The sequence below is a fragment of the Macrobrachium nipponense genome, chromosome 11 (genome assembly GCF_015104395.2).
Source record: "Macrobrachium nipponense isolate FS-2020 chromosome 11, ASM1510439v2, whole genome shotgun sequence".
Classification (NCBI taxonomy): domain Eukaryota; kingdom Metazoa; phylum Arthropoda; class Malacostraca; order Decapoda; family Palaemonidae; genus Macrobrachium; species Macrobrachium nipponense.
This window is the reverse complement of record NC_061087.1, coordinates 664,774-683,949: the sequence shown is the minus strand read 5'-3', so window position 1 is coordinate 683,949 and position 19,176 is coordinate 664,774. Positions and strand designations below refer to the sequence as shown.

The 19,176-nt window shown below is 49.0% G+C and overlaps 2 protein-coding genes across 4 annotated transcripts in view; one reads left to right on the top strand and one right to left on the bottom strand.

Annotated features, from left to right (window-relative positions):
* LOC135211927 (uncharacterized) overlaps window positions 1-6,171 on the bottom strand; it is a 57,065-nt gene extending 50,894 nt beyond the window's left edge. The window contains exon 1 of the mRNA XM_064245201.1: window positions 6,091-6,171. Within this exon, the coding sequence (XP_064101271.1) occupies window positions 6,091-6,171 (81 nt within the window). The remainder of the gene's footprint in view (window positions 1-6,090) is intronic.
* LOC135215163 (exonuclease mut-7 homolog) overlaps window positions 1-19,176 on the top strand; it is a 176,468-nt gene that overhangs the window by 116,474 nt on the left and 40,818 nt on the right. For all 3 annotated transcript variants that reach the window (XM_064249821.1, XM_064249666.1, XM_064249744.1), the window contains exon 2: window positions 7,844-9,686. In XM_064249821.1, the coding sequence (XP_064105891.1) occupies window positions 7,851-9,686 (1,836 nt within the window). In that variant the 5' untranslated portion in view covers window positions 7,844-7,850. The remainder of the gene's footprint in view (window positions 1-7,843; window positions 9,687-19,176) is intronic.

The window sequence follows — 19,176 nt, the reverse complement described above, 5'->3', positions numbered from 1 at the left end:
GCTGGCACTTCCTCGCCTGGTTCTAGCGGTTCTGGCCGCTAAACCAGGATCCGCCTCGGCTTCTCGTTAGCGAGAAGTACCGAGTGGACGGTCTCCCGCGGGAGACCGTCCAGCCAAAGTCTTGACACCCGAGCTCGCTCGCCGCCAAGACCGAAGCGCGGAGCAGAAGACTGGCGAGTGTCGTGCAGACGACTCTCGCTAGGCCAGTGGACGCTCTCGCAGCGACCAGCTGGCTGCTCGGGTTGACGTGACGGTCGCTGACCAGCCACGGGTTGAGGCGAGGAAGGGGTGGTGCGGTCGTCGGTACCAGCCACGGCTGGTACCAGCGGCTCGACGCGCCGAGAGGACGCTCGCCGGTCTCACCGCGACAACGAGCCTAGCAGGTCACCTGACGCCGCTCCCATCGGGACCGGGCGGAGACGGTAACCAGCAACAGCTCGCCTGACGCTAGAGATCAGTGTCGACGTTCTCAGCCGAGCTCTCGCCCCAGGCGAGCGGCAAGGCTAGGCCTGCTGCTCGATCGCCACTGCGGGGTGGGTGGACGATCAGCAGCAGCCCTCCAAGCACGCTGGTCCTGCCAGCGAGCTAGGGGGGAGCGTCAGGTCTGCCTCTCCTGTACCTTCAACCTCCTCGGGCTACACCGGGAGGAGCGAGGTACCTATGAGTGATCGCGAGAGGTGCGCCGCTCGCGATCCCGCTATGACGCCGTATGGACCAGGCACGGTTGTAGGACCGACCAGGACATACGCGCAAGTAGCTGGAGGCGACCGTCAGGGGTCTGCCGCTGTTCCTCCTTCTGAAGGAGGAGTATCTCGGGATCTGTTCTTGTTGGAGGGACTGGACGGTCCTCTCCGCAAGACACGGGGTTTTACTCCCGAGATACAGAGGAATTTGCAGAAGTCATTAAGCTGATTCGTCAGCATAATGACCTTGCGGAAGGATTGCCGCTCCCACCAGCAGAGCCCACGTCTCTGCTCGAGTCGTTTGGGGCCCGAGAGGGAACCCAAACCGACGGTGGGTCTGCCGCGATCGGAACTTGCCGATTCTGTCTCGAACCAGAGTCTCTCGTCTCCGGACAAGAAGGCTCTCTCAGTTCTGGCCGGTCGATCAAGCTACTTCCACCTCCTCTACTGCGACAGCGGCGTTTCTACGTGTCTTCGGACACCGTAGTTGAATACTCCTTCGGTCCTCCTGAGAGGTTTCGACTCGACGAGGACTGGAATGAGTCGGAGGACGGTATCGGCTCTCTCCTGTCAGGTGTCGATCAGCCCCACCCAGACGACGTTCACAGTGGCGGCAGACCCTTACCTACAGTGAGAGTTCGTAACCCTCCGCGGGAAAACGTTTTCTCCTGACGATACGTTTTCCCAGACTCTGAGAGGCCATCGCCGCAAGGCGATGGCTGTTCCTACTCTTCTCCAACTGCTAGTTTCCACTGGGAAATGCGAGCGAGTATCCAATTCCTCCCCCATTCCCCTCTCTCCTTACGGTTACGAGGGAAAGGGGAGGGATCCTACAGAGATTTCTCTGTAGGATCCCACGTTCGGGGACTGCGCTACCGGGGGGACCTTCGGGTCCTACCTGACGTAAGCCCCAGGTCGTTGAGGAGGAATCCTGCCCCATTCTCGATTTCTAATTTCTACTGGGAATCGAGAGGACCACCAGCCGATATCGTTTGACGAATTCGGTGTTTCGCAGACTGCTTAGAATTCGACGGAATTTCTAACGCATTCAGTGTTCGAGTTTTACGATCTCCAAACACTTACGCGAGACCACGGTCCAAAGTGAGCGAGACGGTAGAATCCCGGATACACGATAATCGGGAACCTCGCCTATGCTCGAATTCCTGGAATTTCTAGCATTGGGAAGAAGACTGCTGCTGAAGAAACTATCTCACAGTAGGCGACCAACCTGGACTAGAGAGATCGGACTGGGAATATCCAGTTTGGCTTGAACTATCGTCTTAGTATTCTGTTCACCATTGAAGCTTTCCTTCGAGGAAGACTTCTCCTTCACTCTCTTTGATAGAGATCGAAGGTGGTCGATCTCCAATCCTTATTTTGTTTTCTTGAAGGAAAGAATTTAGGACGGAGATCGTTGTTCAGAATCCTACAAATATACTACGTATATTACCCTCGCGACATGATTCTACTAAGCAGTTGAATTGTCCGAGGGGTAGGCGCATATCCTAGTTAATCTACGGATTGCGACTTATAAGAGAAGTATTCTAATTGAACTGCAACTCGGGGTTGCCTGCAACCTCCCAGGAGTTTTCAGTTTCAATTTTATATACTTATGGTTTTGTCATGACAACACCACCCTTTCAACGTTTATATTTACCGAAATTCGTTTCGCCTAAATATAATTGCTCGAGCATATCTTTTATGCTCGGTAGTTCTAGCCGAACGCATTCCTTCATGGAATAATGGATTACCTGGCAACTCAGGATGACGATCAGCGAGAGCTCAGGCTCAACTACTGCGTATTGAACTGCCTGATAGCAGCTCAGTATCAGCTGGTGCCTCCGATATGCACGGTCATGTATGTCTCTCTCTGCCCTGCTTTGATTGACTACCGAACCGTATCTCTGCCCAACAATCATGGACTTAGGTCTCTGATTAACGGGGATTCTCGCAATAATGAAGGACCATCTACTGCTGTGACGCTAGATTCCATCGCCTTCGACATTGCGAGAATTTTCAACAGAGATATCTCTTGGACTCTTTCATCTTTCTGTTTACCGCACGGTAACAGAAGTCTGTACAAGTCTCCCGCTGCATCGCACTGCGATAATGCGAATGATTTTGCAGACATCTGAGTTTGTCTTCAAAATATCTCTTATTCGTAGGTGTACAATTGTTCATTTCAAACCGAATTACGAGATGTGTCAGAAGACATCGCCTACTCTCCGACCTGACAGCTCTACTTCCAAATGTTCAGCCCATGAGAAGCAGTTCTTCAGGCGGCTTTCCCCTGTGTTTTCATTACTGAAGAAGCCCCGCTTTCATTGCAACTACGACTTCTCACCGGACAGCAATGAAATAGCGGTTAGCGTTTTCAGTCATTTGTAAGCACAGGTTATGAATCTTGAGAATCCTTCTCTCGATTCATATGTGAAGACGTAGGTTGCATTCAATATCTACCTTCGTCTTCAACGGTACATAGTGTTGTTTCTCCTTAGCTGAGATTCAACAACCATGAGATGTTTTACCTTCAGGGACCTCGGTCTCTAGAAGGCAATTGACTTTCGCCTGTTGGGCACATGCCTTAAGAGAATCATCACCTCGCTGTCCGGCATTGGTGACAAACAAATACATTATTTGTTTGGTCTCTCGGCATAACCCTTTAAAGGCGAAGGTCACGTGACTTACTCGGATGCTTTGACAACTTGCCTCCTACCGAACGCAGTCAGTCGGCGGCTGTCAGAGCGCCCGAGTCAGTTACGAACTACGCTGTTGACTTAGTTCGGTTGTTACAGAGCAATCATTACTTCGTTTAATAGCTTGTCACAGTACCCATACCATTGACACCCACCATGGAGTGTCGGTGTCCTATCCACTACCGAGAACTTCGCTGCATGGGGATAGGAGGATGCGAGAGACTTCGTGGCAAACGGACAGACCAGTATGGGTACTGGACATCACCGAAGTAGAGAAGAGGGATAGGTCATGCGACTATTTCCTTCTTTTCCTCTGAGGAACTGCATGACTTCTCCTGCGAAGTCAAGCATCCAGGGGATGGGGATCCGTGACGCTCGATTTCGTACCGAACTTCGTAGCGAAGACTCAGAACCCTTCGGTCCCTGACGATTGGTTCGAGTCGTTCACAATCCCCTCCCTAATGGACTTCACCGCCTTCGATGCGAAGGAGATGCTGCCTTGTCCGCAAGAACTTCTCCGTGGCGCAGGTACTGAAGGCAGGGGTCTGGTCAACCAGACCACATGCCCTTCCTTCTACCTTCGGGATATTGCCCACAGGTCCTTGGATCTTTTTCCTTGGAAACCGTTGATGAAAGTTCTACACAAACTCAGATCTTTCAAAGGGCAGATAGCATTGGTAGCACCCAACTGGCCAAAGAGCAATTGGTTTCCTCTTCTACTAGAGTTGAAACTTCGGCCCAGAAGGATTCCCAAGCCAAAGTTGACTCAGGTTGTACAAACTCAGACTGTGTCAGCTTCCTTATGAATTCTGAATGCCCTAACTTTATGGACTTCATGAAGTTTGCGGCACAGAAAAATGCTATTATTGATGCACTAAACACATTGTTTGTGGAATCAGACAAAAGAGAATTAACACTCCGGCAGTATGATTTGGCAGTGAGGAAGTTAGCCATCTTTCTAAAAGAATCAGATGCTCAAACAATGACTACGAATCTGGCAATTTCATTTTTTAGATCTCTGTTCGAAAAAGGTCTAGCCGCTAGTACCATTCCTACGACTAAATCCGCCTTGAGGAAGATATTTCAGTCTGGCTTTAATATTGATTTAACAGATTTGTACTTCTCGTCTATCCCTAGAGCATGTGCTCGTCTGAGACCAGTAAACCGACCTCATACGGTCTCCTGGTTTTTAAATGAAGTACTCAAGTTAGCTTCAGATACTGATAATGAATCATGCTCATATATAACCCTTCTCAGGAAAACATTATTTTTACTGAGCCTGGCCTCAGGTGCTAGAATATCTGAACTGTCGGCTCTCTCTAGAGAACCAAATCATATTGATTTCCTCCTGTCAGGATATGGAGGAGTAATGATAGTTTATATTTGACATCTCCAAAGGTTGTGAGAGAGAGAGAGAGAGAGAGAGAGAGAGAGAGAGAGAGAGAGAGAGAGAGAGAGAGAGAGAGAGAGAGAGAGAGAGAGAGAGAGAGGTTGGTGGAAGAATGAATGGGAGTGGTTAAATGGCGGTCGGAAGCATATCTGTTGTGGCACTCTGTAGGAAGTCAGTGGAAGTCTGTTACGAGAGTCGTAAGCAGTGAGGCGTCTGGTCAAGTCAGAGTTGGTTTTGACAGCAGTTATCCTTTGGTGGTTAGTTGTTTTGGTGTTATTTGATAGATTTTGGGGTTGTGAAGTTGTGCGTGTGTCTGTCTGGTTGTGGTGAGTTAACCTCACCACAACCCACAACCCGACAGGTGCATTTTCGGTGTCTGTGAGTGGTGGTTGGGGCAGTGTTGGTTTTGGCGGGTTGTTGTGCTTCTGTAAGTCGTGTGGTTGTCGTGTTCTTTCGGGGTGTTGGTGTTCGTCTGCAGTGATTTGTCGTGTTATTGAGTTTTTGTGGGGTTGTGGGTCTATGGTTGTTGGTTTGTGTTTGGTTGTCGGCGGTGGTTGTGTGTCGGCTAGCCTATAGCCTATATCCAGTGGACAGCACAGCCTAGCCCCGAGTAGCAGAAGCCAGAGGTGAGTACCTATTTGTGTTTTTTTGTTCTGTATGTATGTATGGGTCAATTGTCCTGCTGTAGTGTTAAGAGGAAAGTGTGATTGAGGGTGGGTTTGGTAGCCAGACAGGTTAAGTTTATGTGGGGGAGATTTGCTGCTTGCTCTTAAGCTTGTGATCCCGCCACAAGAAGTTCTGCTTTCTCCGGATCTGAAATTCCTGGCAAAGAATGAAGACCCTCAGAACAGATGGTCTCCATGGAAGATTGTTCCTCTTCCACAGGACCCATCATTATGTCCAGTTATTACATTAAAGTCTTATCTTGACAGGACTTCTAATAGGTTTTCAGGTCCTCTTTTTATTAGAGAGAAAGGTGGAACCATTTCCTTGAAGGCCATCAGACAACAAATTCTTTATTTTATTAAACAAGCCGATCGGATTCAGTTCCTCAGGTCCATGATATCCCAGCAGTGGCTACCTCAGTAAATTATTTTCATCATATGAACTTTGATGATCTCAAAAAGTATACGGGTTGGAAATCTCTGACCGTATTTAAACGCCACTATCTAAAGTCTCTGTAGGCCCTTAAATATTCTGCAGTGACTGCAGGGAATGTTGTCTTTCCTGATACTACAGCCTAATTATGTATTTTGTGATGTATATTAGTAATTATCATTATTTTGGCTATTATTACCTTTTGGTACTCCCTCTCACCTACCTGCCTTGCTTGTATTCCCTCCCTTTTTGCCTTTTTGTAATGGACAGGATTGCTTATCAACCCACTCCTGTACTTGTACATAGTTCATTATTTCATGTAATTGTATATTCATTACCTATGTTGATTTTCCTGGTGATGGTATGAACTTGGCCATATATGTTTATACACTATTTACTCTTGTTTTTTTGCTGTTTTTTGTTATTGTTAACTTGGATCATTAAACAATGATGGTAAGGAAAAGTTTAATTTTTTCTTTCTTATAAATTTTTTTTTCTTTACTCTCAATCTTCCAAGCTTGTATGGCTAATTCTCTGTTACTATTTCATGGGCGACACAGGCCAATCCCAGAAAAGGGAATTTGACATAGGAAAAATCTATTTCTGGGTGAAGGCCTGTGTCGCCCAGTGAACCCATCCCTTTCTTTTCCTTTCACCACCCTTTAGCTGGCCCAAGCTTGGGTGCATATTCAGGAATGAAGATTCTTGGCAGAAGTAGTAGTGGCGAGCGGAGGGTGGCCATTGTAACGGCGCCTCTCAGGTGGGGGATTTTGAGAGAGGAGAGAGCTAATTGGCAAGAGGTCTGTGATAGTGGCATCCACTCGCCCCTGTTGCTATAACGACACCCTATGAAGGTGATCGAGCCAGAGCTAGTAACTCTGGCATTCCATATGGCTTTTTTCTCTGGTATATTTAGCAATTATTTATACCTTTGTCAAAATCCCTTTTTCGGGAAGGTGGGCCGTGTTCCGTTAGAAGTGCCTCTATGTTACCGCTCGGTCATTTATCCTATTTGAAGGATGTGTTTTCTTGATCTGAAGCCCTTAGGGCTGGTAGCCTACCAAACATGACAAAAGAATAAGGATTGTATTGAAATAAGCATTTGCCAGAACTTGATTACTTTGAGTTTTCTTAGGCTACTGATAATTCTAGTGCACTGTAAACTAGTCTAATGCTGAAAGGCCTAGATCTCTCAGTTTTATTTTAGCTATCAATGCCAGAAGGAGCTTGAGCAATCTTTCCCTCGTAGGGACTTAGACCTCTAGGGAAGGACAGAATGCTCATCCTCTACATCCTCTACAGCCTTACTTAGTCTCCATATGAGTCCTTGACAGAAGCCTTGGACTACAAGTATGAACCCACTTGCAAGACTGTCTTTTTGTCAGTGAAGCTTATTGACCTTTTGCCTGTTATGCAGAGGGTTGGAATTTCTCTTGTGCTTGTCATCCCTGGGTCAGTTCCAACAAATTATACAAAAGCTTTTGTTTCCTCTCCCTGGGACCATATTGTTGTCTGAATAAGAGGCTTCTATGCCTTAGATGCTACATAAGTAGGACCTGACCTCTTAGGCCAGAGTGACAACACCTCCTGCTTGTACTAGCAGCAAACACAAGAAATAGGTGTTTAGGAATATCCTTATCTTTCTTGCTTTGTGATATAGCTCCTACTTAAAGGCTGTGATCTGTATACCCAAGAAAAATATAATTACTTTTAAAAATTGTTATATCTCGTAATGAAGCATTTTGTGTTAGTATTAATTATATAAACAGAGGTTTCATTCAGTATTAATTATATAAACAAAGGTTTCATTCAGTATTAATTGTATAAACAGAGGTTTTATTCAGTCATTAGTAAATTTAAAGTACTATACACACTATGCTAATGTTAGTATGTACATACAGTATTTTGTTTGATCAGTTGCTTGTATCTTAATCCCTTTTATATAATTGATTTAGTAATGCTTTTTTCTTTTTTAGGAAATTGATGGAAAACATGGACGTTGTAGAAAACTACACCAGCTGTTATATGGTACTCCAAAATCTTTGGAAAAATAACAAAAAGAAAGAGTTTGAGCAGGTCTTACAGATGAATTTGTCATGTGCTCCTAATCCTTTCAAGTTGGCTTTGGTCTGCATAAAGCTTTGTCCAGATCTTTTTAAAAGCAAAAATAATGGAATGGCTGTTGCTGTTGCTTTAGAATTGCAGTCCTTCTTGGGTAAACAGGAAAAATGTTATTTAGGCTGCCTCAAAAAAGAAATGCAAGTAGATGTGTTTAACTTGGCAGTCAGACAGAAGAATACCGGAATGATGAGAGTACTTACTAAAGTATATCAGCTGGGTGATGTACGAGAACAGTTTATTCCCACTCTTCATGCCATGATTGTTGAGCAACATTACAAAGAAGTTTGTACTTTAGCAACATTACTTGACCTCCAAGAGCATTTTCCAACTCAGGAACTAATTGTACCTTTATTTTGCCAAGATCGTTTGTGTTTAGCAGATGAATTTTTAGCTTCTAGTCCAAAGCATCAGAAGGAGCTTGTAATATTTATTGACAGTGTAATAGGAAGAGAACGAGAAGCATCTCTCATTTTAGAGAAATTTAATATCACTGATATAGGTAGATTCAAATCAAGTAAGGTACTGTGTAATGTCCTTGGTAGACTTTTAAAGAGATTTCAGCTGGACATGTCGCTCTGCCCTCACTTATACAAACGTCGTTCTGTTGGGGGATTGCGTTACCTATTTTATAAGTATTATATTGAGAAAGGCTTGCAGACAACGGCATTTCATAGTTTGGTGGAAGATGCTGTAAAGGAAACCCCAGACCTGAAGTACACTTTAGTAGATCTCTTTTGTGAATACTGTGACCCTCAGTCTGCTTTACCATATATACACAAGTATCAAATGAAGTCTGAGAATTTACCACAGAGTATCAGAGATGTCATGTTGGCATGTCCCTCTTTAGATCAAATCAATAGTTGTCAGAATGCTGTGAAAATTGCTTCAGAGGAGTGTTGGGATGAGGATGAAATTAGTTATCCACTTAGTATTTGTCAAGGAAATATTGTCCTCATTGACAGTGTGGAAGAATTTGAAAAGTGCATGATTGATGTGAGTAAGAGTCCAGTTCTTGGATTAGACAGTGAATGGAAACCCACCTTTGGTATTGGAGCTGGTGAACAGGTTTCACTTATGCAGATAGCTACAGCAACTCATGTATATTTAGTTGATATCATGTCTCTTCAACCTCTTTTAGATAATAGTCATTGGTCACAATTGGGCAACATATTTACAGATGCCAACATCACAAAACTTGGATATGGAATCAAAAGTGATTTTAAGATCTTGGCTAAATTGCATAATGATTTGAAAAAATCTCTAACAACACCTAAAAATATAATTGATTTTGACCAGAAGAAAACAGCGTTATTAGAGCTTCTACCAGATATATTCTCATTTAACATTTCTGCTTACAAAGGTTTAAGCGATTTAGTATACCGATGTTTTGGTAAACCACTGAACAAAAGTGAGCAGTTTTCAAATTGGGCAAATCGTCCTCTTTCTAGATCACAAAAGCTTTATGCAGCAGTAGATGCAGTTTGCCTAATGGACATATATAATTATTTGAATGCCAAGTCACAGGAGCTAGGCTGTAGTAACTGGCAAAATTTGAAGGTGGGAACTCCCCAATCAAACCCAAAGTCTGCCAAGAAAAGCAAGAAAAAGGAACCAAGTCCAGATAAAACTGTTGTTCAAAGGAGGCAAGGGCCAATTGTAGCCAAGGATTTTCATGTAGTTTGTGATACTATGTTGCAGGTTAGTAAATATGTGTATCAGCTATTATTAGAGTATGTACTGTGATTAACTTGTAAGTTTAGATTTGTCATGCTTTGCCATTTTTATATAAGTAATTTACCCAGTAATTACTTAGCTTAGTGTTGTTCCAACAAGTAAAACAAACCCTCGGTCCTTTACATAAGGAATAACTATTCAGCACCAGCTGGACCAGTTGTAAGATTTACTAACAAGGTAGTTCGGCAGTAACTGCTTGTCCGATGGTCGGGAATCCCGCCCGACTGGAGGTAAACATACCACTTTCCTTTTAACCGCCGTCAGGTGAAGACGTGTGCTCGCCTTGCTGCCCGCCTCTGTCGTGAGATTGCTGTATTTTTCATTTATTCTTTTTGTGCAATTATTATGGATCACGGGTCAATGGAGCAATCCCCGCGCCCCCCAACAACCGTAGAGTATGCCCCGGGGTGGAGGGCCGCAAGTGTGGGGTCTTCCGCTCATTCCCAGACATTGATACACATATCCTTTGCGCTCGGTGCCGAGGGCATGAGTGCTCTCGGGCCGAGCCGTGCAGTGTTTGTGTAAATTGGTCGGAGGTGCAGTGGGTGCTGTACGAGGGTAGGAAGAAACGCAGGCCTGCCAAGGAGTCGTCGGAAAGCTCTCCAGCGACTCCTTTGGTTACGGACACCTTGTCTTCTTTCCTGCCCCCGGCTCAGCTCCCGCGTATGGCACCTTCCCCTTCGGGGGGGGGGATTTCGAGGTCCTTCTCTTCGCCCGATCCGTCGAGCGTAGAGGAGGGCGCTCGTTACCCCGACGTACAATTGTATTTGGGGTCTTCCGTCCGCTCTGGGTGGGTGGGGTCCCCCCCCCCCCCCGCACAAGGGGGAACCCCTCCTAACTACCCGACTGTTGCTTCCTCAGGTGCTTCTGCTGCGGGGGACGACCTTGGACAGGTATGGGTGTCGCTGGGACTTCAGGGCATGCCGAGTGTCCAGGGGATGCTCCAGTGTCTGGCGGGGGCTGTGCCAGTCACTCATGGAGTGGTGACCACCACTACAACTACGATCTCTACTCCAGGGTACGCCGCCCCTCCTCACCTGGTTTACACCCCACATATGATGTCGGTAACGCCAACGGCTGCCGTACAGGGCCCGATCGCTGCTGTGCCGAGGAGGGGCGTGCCTCCTCCTCCAGAGTTCTTCTTGCTGCCAGCCCCTGACTTCCACTGCCCCAAGAGCTAGCCCCTGGACCTGCCGCCGGTACCCAGGATGTCACTGGCTGCTGCCCCGTCTCCTGGAGTACCTGACTGTCCTGCCGTACCTGCCGCTCCTGCTGTTCCTGTTGTTCCTGCTGTTCTCGCACCTGCCGACGTCGTTCCAGCCCGTGGTGTTGCTGCTCCAGCCGCTGGTCCTTCCGGACAGGTGCAGTCAGGCCCTGTTGCTTCGGCAACAGCAGCCCCGGCTCCACCTGGATGGAGGACTTGACGGCTGTCCTGAGGGAGCTGACGAAGAAGAAGAGGAAGGTGTCGTCGTCGTCTTCGTCTTTATCGTCTTCTTCGTCGCCTGCCGCCGCCTCTGCCCCTTCGACTTCCAAGGCTTCCAAGCCGAGGAAGAAGAAGGCTGCCTCCTCCCCCCCTAAGAAGGCTCCTTTAGGAACTTCTAAGGGCCCGTCCCACTCCGGTGGGACGGGGGGTCCTTCCGCTGGTCCTCCTGCTCCTTCGGGAGCGGGGCCTGTCTCTCCTTCCGCAAGGAAGAAGACGACGGGGACCAGAGAGGTACCGGCTAACACCGGTACTTCCTCGCCTGGTGCTAGGGGCGATGCCACTACACCAGGTTCCGGCTGGGCCTCTCGTTCGCGAGAGGTACTGAGTGTACGGTCTCCTGCAGGCGGCCGTTCAGCCAAGGTCCAGATGCCCGAGTCCGCTCGGCGCCAGGACTGAGGCACAGAGTGGAAGGCTGGCGAGAGTTGCTCAGGTGACTCTCGCCAGGCCAGCGGCCGCTCTCACAGCGACCGGCTGGATACCAGGGTTGACATGACGGTCCCAGACCGGCCACAGGTTTAGGCTGGCAAGAGGTCCCCTCGATCGCAGGAACCAGCCTCGGCTGGTCCCAGTGGTTTGACGCGCCGCGAGGACACGCACCGCTCCCACCGCGACTGTGGTCTCTGCAGGTCTCCTGACCACCGCTCCCACCGGGACCGGACAGATAGGGGCACCAGCAGCAGCTCCTCTGACGCACGGGACCGGGGCCGCTGTTCTCGGTCCAGCCGCTCGCCCCAGGGGAGCGGCGTGACCAGGCCTGCAACTCGATCGCCACCGCGGGTTGGCGATCGCCTGCAGCCCCCCAAGCACACCGGTTCTGCTGGTGAGCGAGGGGGAAGCGTCAGGTCTTCCTCTCCTGTGCCTTCAACTTCCTCGGGCTTCACCGGGAAGGGCGAGGCAACAAGGAGTGATCGTGAGGGGCGCGCCCCTTACAATCCCACCATGACGCCATATGTACCAGGCACGGTCTTAGGATTGACAAGGGCGTATGCGCAAGTAGCAGGAGGAGACCGAGAGGGGTCTGTCGTTGTTCCTCCTTCTGAAGGAGGAGGGTCTCGGGAGTTGCTCTTGTTGGAGGGGCTTGACGGCCCTACTCCTCAAGATGCGGTCACTCCGGAGATCCAGAGGAACTTTGCAGAGGTCATTGCGCTGATTCGTCAGCACAACGACCTCGGGGAAGGATCACCGCTCCCACCTTCTGAGCCCACGTCCGAGCTCGAGTCGTTCTGGGGACCCAAAAAGAAACCCAGACCGACGGTGGGTTTGCCACGATTGGAGTTGGCCGACTCAGTGCTGGACCAGGTGGACTCGCTCGTGTCCGGACAAGAGGGTTCGCTCAGGTCTGGCAGGTCGTCCAAGCTACTTCCTCCTCCTCTGCTGCGACAGAGAAGGTTCTACGTGCCATCCAAGGACCCAATGCCGCCCAAACAGGTTAACTCGGAGCTAGCCAGGCTAACTCTGGGAGTGTCTCTGCAGCAGCTCCTGTCGGAGAACCTGTGGTTCTCGCAGCAGGAGGCACTAGCCCTGGAATCCACCGCCATGGCGGCTTTCCAGGCAATCTCCTGGCTGGACCTGTGGTCCCTCACAGTGTCCAAAGTCGCAGCCTCCTCCGGGGATATTTCTTCTGAAGGGGGCTCGGCTTTCAGGAGACTTTGCCAGTCTGGAGGTAGGGCCACCATCTCCTACCTCGCCCACCAGACGGCAAACTTGTGGGGCAACCTGATACTTAGGCATAGGGACGCAGTCCTTACCCGGGTGTCCAGGGCGGCTGGGCGTAAAGCGGCATTGGGACTTCGCAACGGACCTGTGCGGAGTTCCTCCTCTCTCTTCTCAGGAGAGATGGTGGACACTGCAGTGGAAAGGCGGCGCACTGATGACAGTGACCGCCTGGTACACCAGGCAGTTTCGAAGGCTTCTGGGCAGCCTTGATCAACTGCGGCCAAGCCTAAGAGTTTGGCTAGCGCTTCCTCGACTGCTAAGACGGTTGCCCCTTCTAAGCCCCGTGGAAAGACTCTGCCTTCGACTTCTGCCAGGAGAGGTCGTCATCAGCCCCCCTCCCAGCCCTCCTTTCACTGAGGAGGGGCAGGGAAGAAGTCGAAGAGAGGCGGGAAACGCTAGGGACGGCGTTCCCCCTCACCTGCTGCCGGAAGTTGGGGGGTGCCTGGCAAGCCATTGGGCAACATGGCAGCGCTACGGTGCTGAGACCTGGATAGTAGACGTCCTTCGGGAGGGATATCTACTACCCTTCGAATCTCGGCCACCCCTCACCGCCAACCCGGTCCACCTTCAGACCTACTCTCCAGGAACATCAAAGGACGTAGCCCTTCGACAGGAAACCAAGACCATGCTGAGCAAAGGAGCTGTAGAGATCGTCAGGGATCAGTCACCAGGCTTCTACAGCCGCCTTTTCCTGGTGGAAATGTCTTCTGGGGGCTGGCGCCCGGTGATAGATCTCTCTCCCCCTGAACCGATTCATTCGCCAGTCTCGGTTCGCGATGGAGACGGCACATTCCGTGCTCGAATCCATCAGGGAGAACGATTTCATGCTTTCAGTGGATTTGAAGGACGCGTATTTCCAGATAACCGTCCATCAATCCTCCAGGAAGTACCTCCACTTCATCCTCGATGGGACGGTGTACCAATTCAGGGCACTTTGCTTTGGTCTCTCAACCGCCCCACAGGTGTTCACGCGAGTGTTCATGCTGGTGTCTGCTTGGGCCCACTCGTCCGGGATATGTCTTCTGAGGTATCTCGACGACTGGTTAGTCCTGGCGAGCTCCCGCTCACAGTTGCTACGGGACAGGGATCGACTTCTAGAATTCTACCACGATCTGGGGATCGTGGTGAACTTCGAAAAGTCCGATCTCGAACCCAAGCAGAGGATGAAGTACCTGGGTATGCTGATCGACACGGTAGTAGGGCGAGTCTTCCCCGCAGACTCACGGATCAGCAGATTCAGGGAGGCAGCCGACCGGTTCCTGTCTCGGCAGGAACAGTCAGCTCAGCAATGGCAAGTCGGGATGGGCCACCTGTCGTCACTCAAGAAGTTAGTCCCTCATGGGCGTCTTCACCTGCGGTCTCTTCAGTGGAGACTAAAGGAGAGTTGGTCACAGGCAGAGGATCCTCCGTACTTCCCCGTGTCCCTCACGGAGGAGGTGAGGCAGGACCTTGCCTGGTGGCTGGACGACAGGAATCTCTTAAGAGGAGTGCCTCTCCGCGCACGCACACACACGCACACACACACACACACACACACACACACACACACACACACACACACACACACCCCCCCCCCCGGAGATATTGCTGTTCTCAGACGCATCCACCAAGGGATGGGGCGCACACCTGGAGGAGTTGCAGTGTTTCTCGCTCTCCAAGAGTTCCAGGACCGCTTGATGGGACACTCGGTGGTGCTGATGTGCGACAACACCACAGTAGTGGCATACGTCAACAAACAGAGGGACCTAGTGTCCCTCCCGTTGCACCAGTTGACGCTGCAGGTGCATGAGTGGGCCGTGGCTCACTCGGTAGAGCTGTCAGCCTGCTACACTCCAGGCAAGAGGAATGTAGTAGCAGACAAGTTCAGCCGTCGGGATCAGGTGATAGGGTCCGAATGGTCCCTACACCCAGACGTGGCGGAAAGGCTCTTCAACCTGTGGGGGCGTCCAGTAGTGGATCTGTTCGCCACCTGGCGCAACAGAAAACTCCAAGTTTTCTTTTCAACCGTGCCGGACCCATGGGCAGCTGCAGAGGACGCTCTCCAACACCCGTGGGACAACCTCTTCGCCTATGCCTTTCCACCATTCAGCCTGATTCGCAAGGTGATCAGCCGAGTGCTGGCCACCCCGAATCTCAGGATGATCCTGGTGGCTCCCAAATGGCCCCAGGCCATTTGGTATCCGGACCTGCTGGCTTTGCTTGCAGAAGCACCGAGAGAGATTCCCCCTTGGCACAACCTTCTCGTCCAGCCACACATAGAACGGTACCACCGGGCAGTCCAATCTCTACATCTTCACGGCTGGCTGTTATCCACCATCTCTTGCGAGGGAGAGGCTTTTCTCGCAAAGCAGCAACAGAGATGGCTGGACACGTCAGACAGTCCTCTGCAGCTGTGTACCAGGGAAAGTGGGCCGTCTTCTGTGGTTGGTGTCGTAGACGGGGTCCAGATTTCCTTGTTTTTCTTCGCCGAGAAAAGCTCCTCTCTGTCCCCACAGTCAAAGGATATAGAGCCGCCCTGGCACTGGTCCTGAAACTGAGGGGAGTGGATATCTCGGATTCGTTCGAGATCTCTTTGCTTATGAGAAGCTTTGAAAGGTCTTGCCCACCCAGGGAACTCAGCCCCCCGGGGTGGGATGTGACTGTCATCCTTAGGAGTTTGACTCGAAGACCCTTCGAGCCACTCCGAGAGTTGTCAGACCGGAATCTGACCCTCAAGACCCTCTTCTTGCTGGCCCTGGCATTGGCGAAGAGAGTAGGGGAACTTCATGGTCTTTCCTTCGACGTTAGACATTCCAGGGGATGGGGATCTGTGACGCTCGATTTCGACCTGAACTTCGTAGCTAAGACTCAGAATCCGTCGATCCCTGACGACAGGTTCGAGTCTTTCACAATCCCCTCCCTATTGGATTTCACCGACAATGATACGGATGAGATGCTGCTTTGTCCTGGGAGTTCATTCCGTGTCTTCACGGCTGGCGGTTATCCACTATCTCTTGCGAGCGATAGGCTTTTCTCGCCTAGCAGCAACAGAGATGGCTGTTTACCTCAGACAGTCCTCTGCATCAGTATAGCAGGGAAAGTGGTCCGTCTTCCGTGGTTGGTGTCGTAGACGGGGTCTCTCTCCGTTCAGAGCCACTCTTCAGCAGGGAGCGTATTTCCTCGTCTTTCTTTGCCAAGAGAAGCTCCTCTCTGTTCTCCACAGTTAAAGGCTACAGAGTCACCCTGGCCCTAGTCCTTAAACTGCGAGGAGTCTATATTTCCACCTCCATGGAAATATTACTCATAATGAGGAGCTTCGAGAGGTCTTGCCCAATCAGGGAACTCAGGCCCCCTGGGTGGGATGTGACTCTCGTCCTTAGGAGCTTGACTTGCAGACCCTATGAGCTGCTCCGAGAGTCATCAGACAGGGATCTGACCCTCAAGACCGTCTTTCTACTGGCCCTGGCATCGGCGAAGAGAGTAGAACTCCACGGTCTTTCCTTTGATGTTAAACACTCAAGGGGATGGGGATCAGTTACGCTTGATTTCGTCCCTGACTTTGTAGCAAAGACTCATAACCCTTCAGTCCCTGACGCCAGATTTGAGTCCTTCACAATCCCCTCCCTGTAAGACTTCACCCATAATGATGCGGATGAGATGCTGCTTTGTCCTGTGAGGGTGCTACGGCGCTATCTGAAGAAAACTCGACACCTCGGGCCTGAGTGTCGACGTCTCTTTTTTAGCGCCATGGTTACCAAGAAAGAAGTGTCCAAGAACACTGTTTCTTTCTGGCTTCATGAGGTAATCCGGAAGGCGTACGACTCAGACAGGAGTGCTGACACCAGTACCCTTCGTACGAGAGCCCACGAACTCAGAGGCATTGGTCCAACCCTTGCATTCAGCAAGAACTTGTCCATGGCACAGTTACTGAAGGCAGGGGTTTGGGCCAACCAGACCACCTTCACCTCCTTCTACCTTCGGGATATTGCCCACAGGTCCTTGGACACATTTTCCTTGGGACCCGTGATGCCTGCTCAACAAGTTGTGTAGGTTACCCAGCTCCTTTACAGGACAAGGTAGCATCTCATCTTTGTGAGACTGCATGAATGGAGAGTGAATGAGAGTGTGACTGGCTTCTCTTCCTCCTCTTTTTCTTCCCTCTCCCTGCGGGCAGAAGGTAGCGGTCGTCACCACGCTGGACAGGATGATGATGCAGGTAAGCTACGTAATTGAGCTCCATTCTATCCCTTTCATTAGGAATAGAAGCGTTTATCCATCCCTTCCCTAACAAGGGGGGAAGTGGACACCAGTGAGAGACAAACCCAATACTTTGTATTTGGCTCTTACTTAGGACCTAGTTCTTGCTTGCTATTCATAAGAGGTACGCTTGTTGATTGCACAGTTTGGCTTAAGCTTGCCTACCGAGAATGTAGCCGGCAAACTTCCCACAAATTCTCCCTACCTGGGAGTAGCAATGATGTGGGATCTGTCTCGCTAAGCTGGGGCTCTTCCCGAGTCACTGCCTGAAGGGTAAGTCCTGCTACCTTTGATGTAAAAGGTAAGGGGGATATACGGCGAAACACGTAACAAAGAAACGTGCTCAAATGAAGACCCCCGTGAAAAACATGAAAATAATGAAAATAACAAAAACATAAACGAAAATAGGATCGACTTAAAACTGCCACTCAAGAAATAAATAAATATATGTACTGAAATATCACATGTTACAAGCAGAGAGGAAGACCACTCGAAATCGGTACAATTCAAGGGTAAGCAGTAAAGGCGACTCGCCGCCCGCCCGCTACTTAAAAGTGACGCCTAACAAAACCCTAAATAAAGGCAAAACGAAAGGCAAATTCACTCCCTAAATATTGAAAAAGGGCAGAACCAGTACTTAACTTGGGTGAAGTGGTAGATTGACGATCCATAACCAAGAATAAATTAAAAGAACAGATAGCTATATTCGAGCGTGCGAACACGATATGGCTATCGAAAAGTATGACGTCACAGACGCCTTCAACGGGGTAGCTAGGTGTGACCTATGGGTCGGCTCCCCGTATTTAGGGTCTTTTGATGAGGAAAAGGCTAATTGGAGGGGTTGCTGTGGTAATGTTTAACACTCGCCCCAGTTTTGTACCGACACCTTTTATATAGGTGAGCGAGTCAGAGGCTTCTGACATGTCCAATTTAGCAGTTCTCTGGTGTTATAGCAATATTTTACTAGAAATAGTGCTAAAGCAGACACATTTCACTGGGCGACACGGCTTCCTTGCCCAGAAATAGATTTTTCCTAAGTCAAAATCCCTTTTTTGGAAGTAAATTGTATTTTTCCTAACTATACAAACCTGAGGTCCTTTACATAAAGTCCCACCTCATGCCACCCCTCACTCTGTTTCTGGGCCTAAAGCCAAGTGATATGTTTACCTCCAGTCGGGCTGGACTCCCGAAGATCGCACAAGCAGTTGTTACCGAACTACCTTGTTAGAAATCTTATGACCGGTCCAGCTGGCTCTGAATAGTAATTCCTTATGTAAAGGACCTCAAATTTGTATAGTTAGGAAAAATACAATTTACTTCCAAAAATTGTGATAATGTTATTACAGTTATATAATTATTATTATTATATTTTTAAGTATTAATAAACATAGTGCATATACTATAAAAATTCTTGCGTCTCAGTAAGAGAGAGAGAGAGAGAGAGAGAGAGAGAGAGAGAGAGAGAGAGAGAGAGAGAGAGAGAGAGAGTGTTTATCTCTCTGTTCTCTCAGAAAATACTTCTAACACTTCCAGCGAAACGAGGAGAGAGTTACCACTATGACATACATATCTTCGTGTGGTAAAAGAGAGAGCGAGAGAGTTATCCTTATTTAAGAGAGTGAAATGGATAGATTATTGTCTTTCTTTAAAATACTATCACATAATATGAATTTTGTAATTACAGTTATATTAATATTATTATTATATTTGAAAGTATTAACAAACATATAGTGCATATACTATGAAAATTCTCACATCTCAGTGAGAGAGAGAGAGAGAGAGAGAGAGAGATTACATAAACACTTAGTGGCAACAACACAACAGTCCCCCCCCCCCCCTCCCCCCCCCCCCCCCCCCCCCCCCCCCCCCCCTGTTCCCTACTTTGATATATTTGACAGCTTTAGTACCTGGAGTTAGAGAGAGAAGACTGGGATTTCTTGATTCTTACATAATTTTTTTAATGTATAAACTAAAATCTTACTAATTGACTATGGTATTTTTTTTAATGAATTGATATTA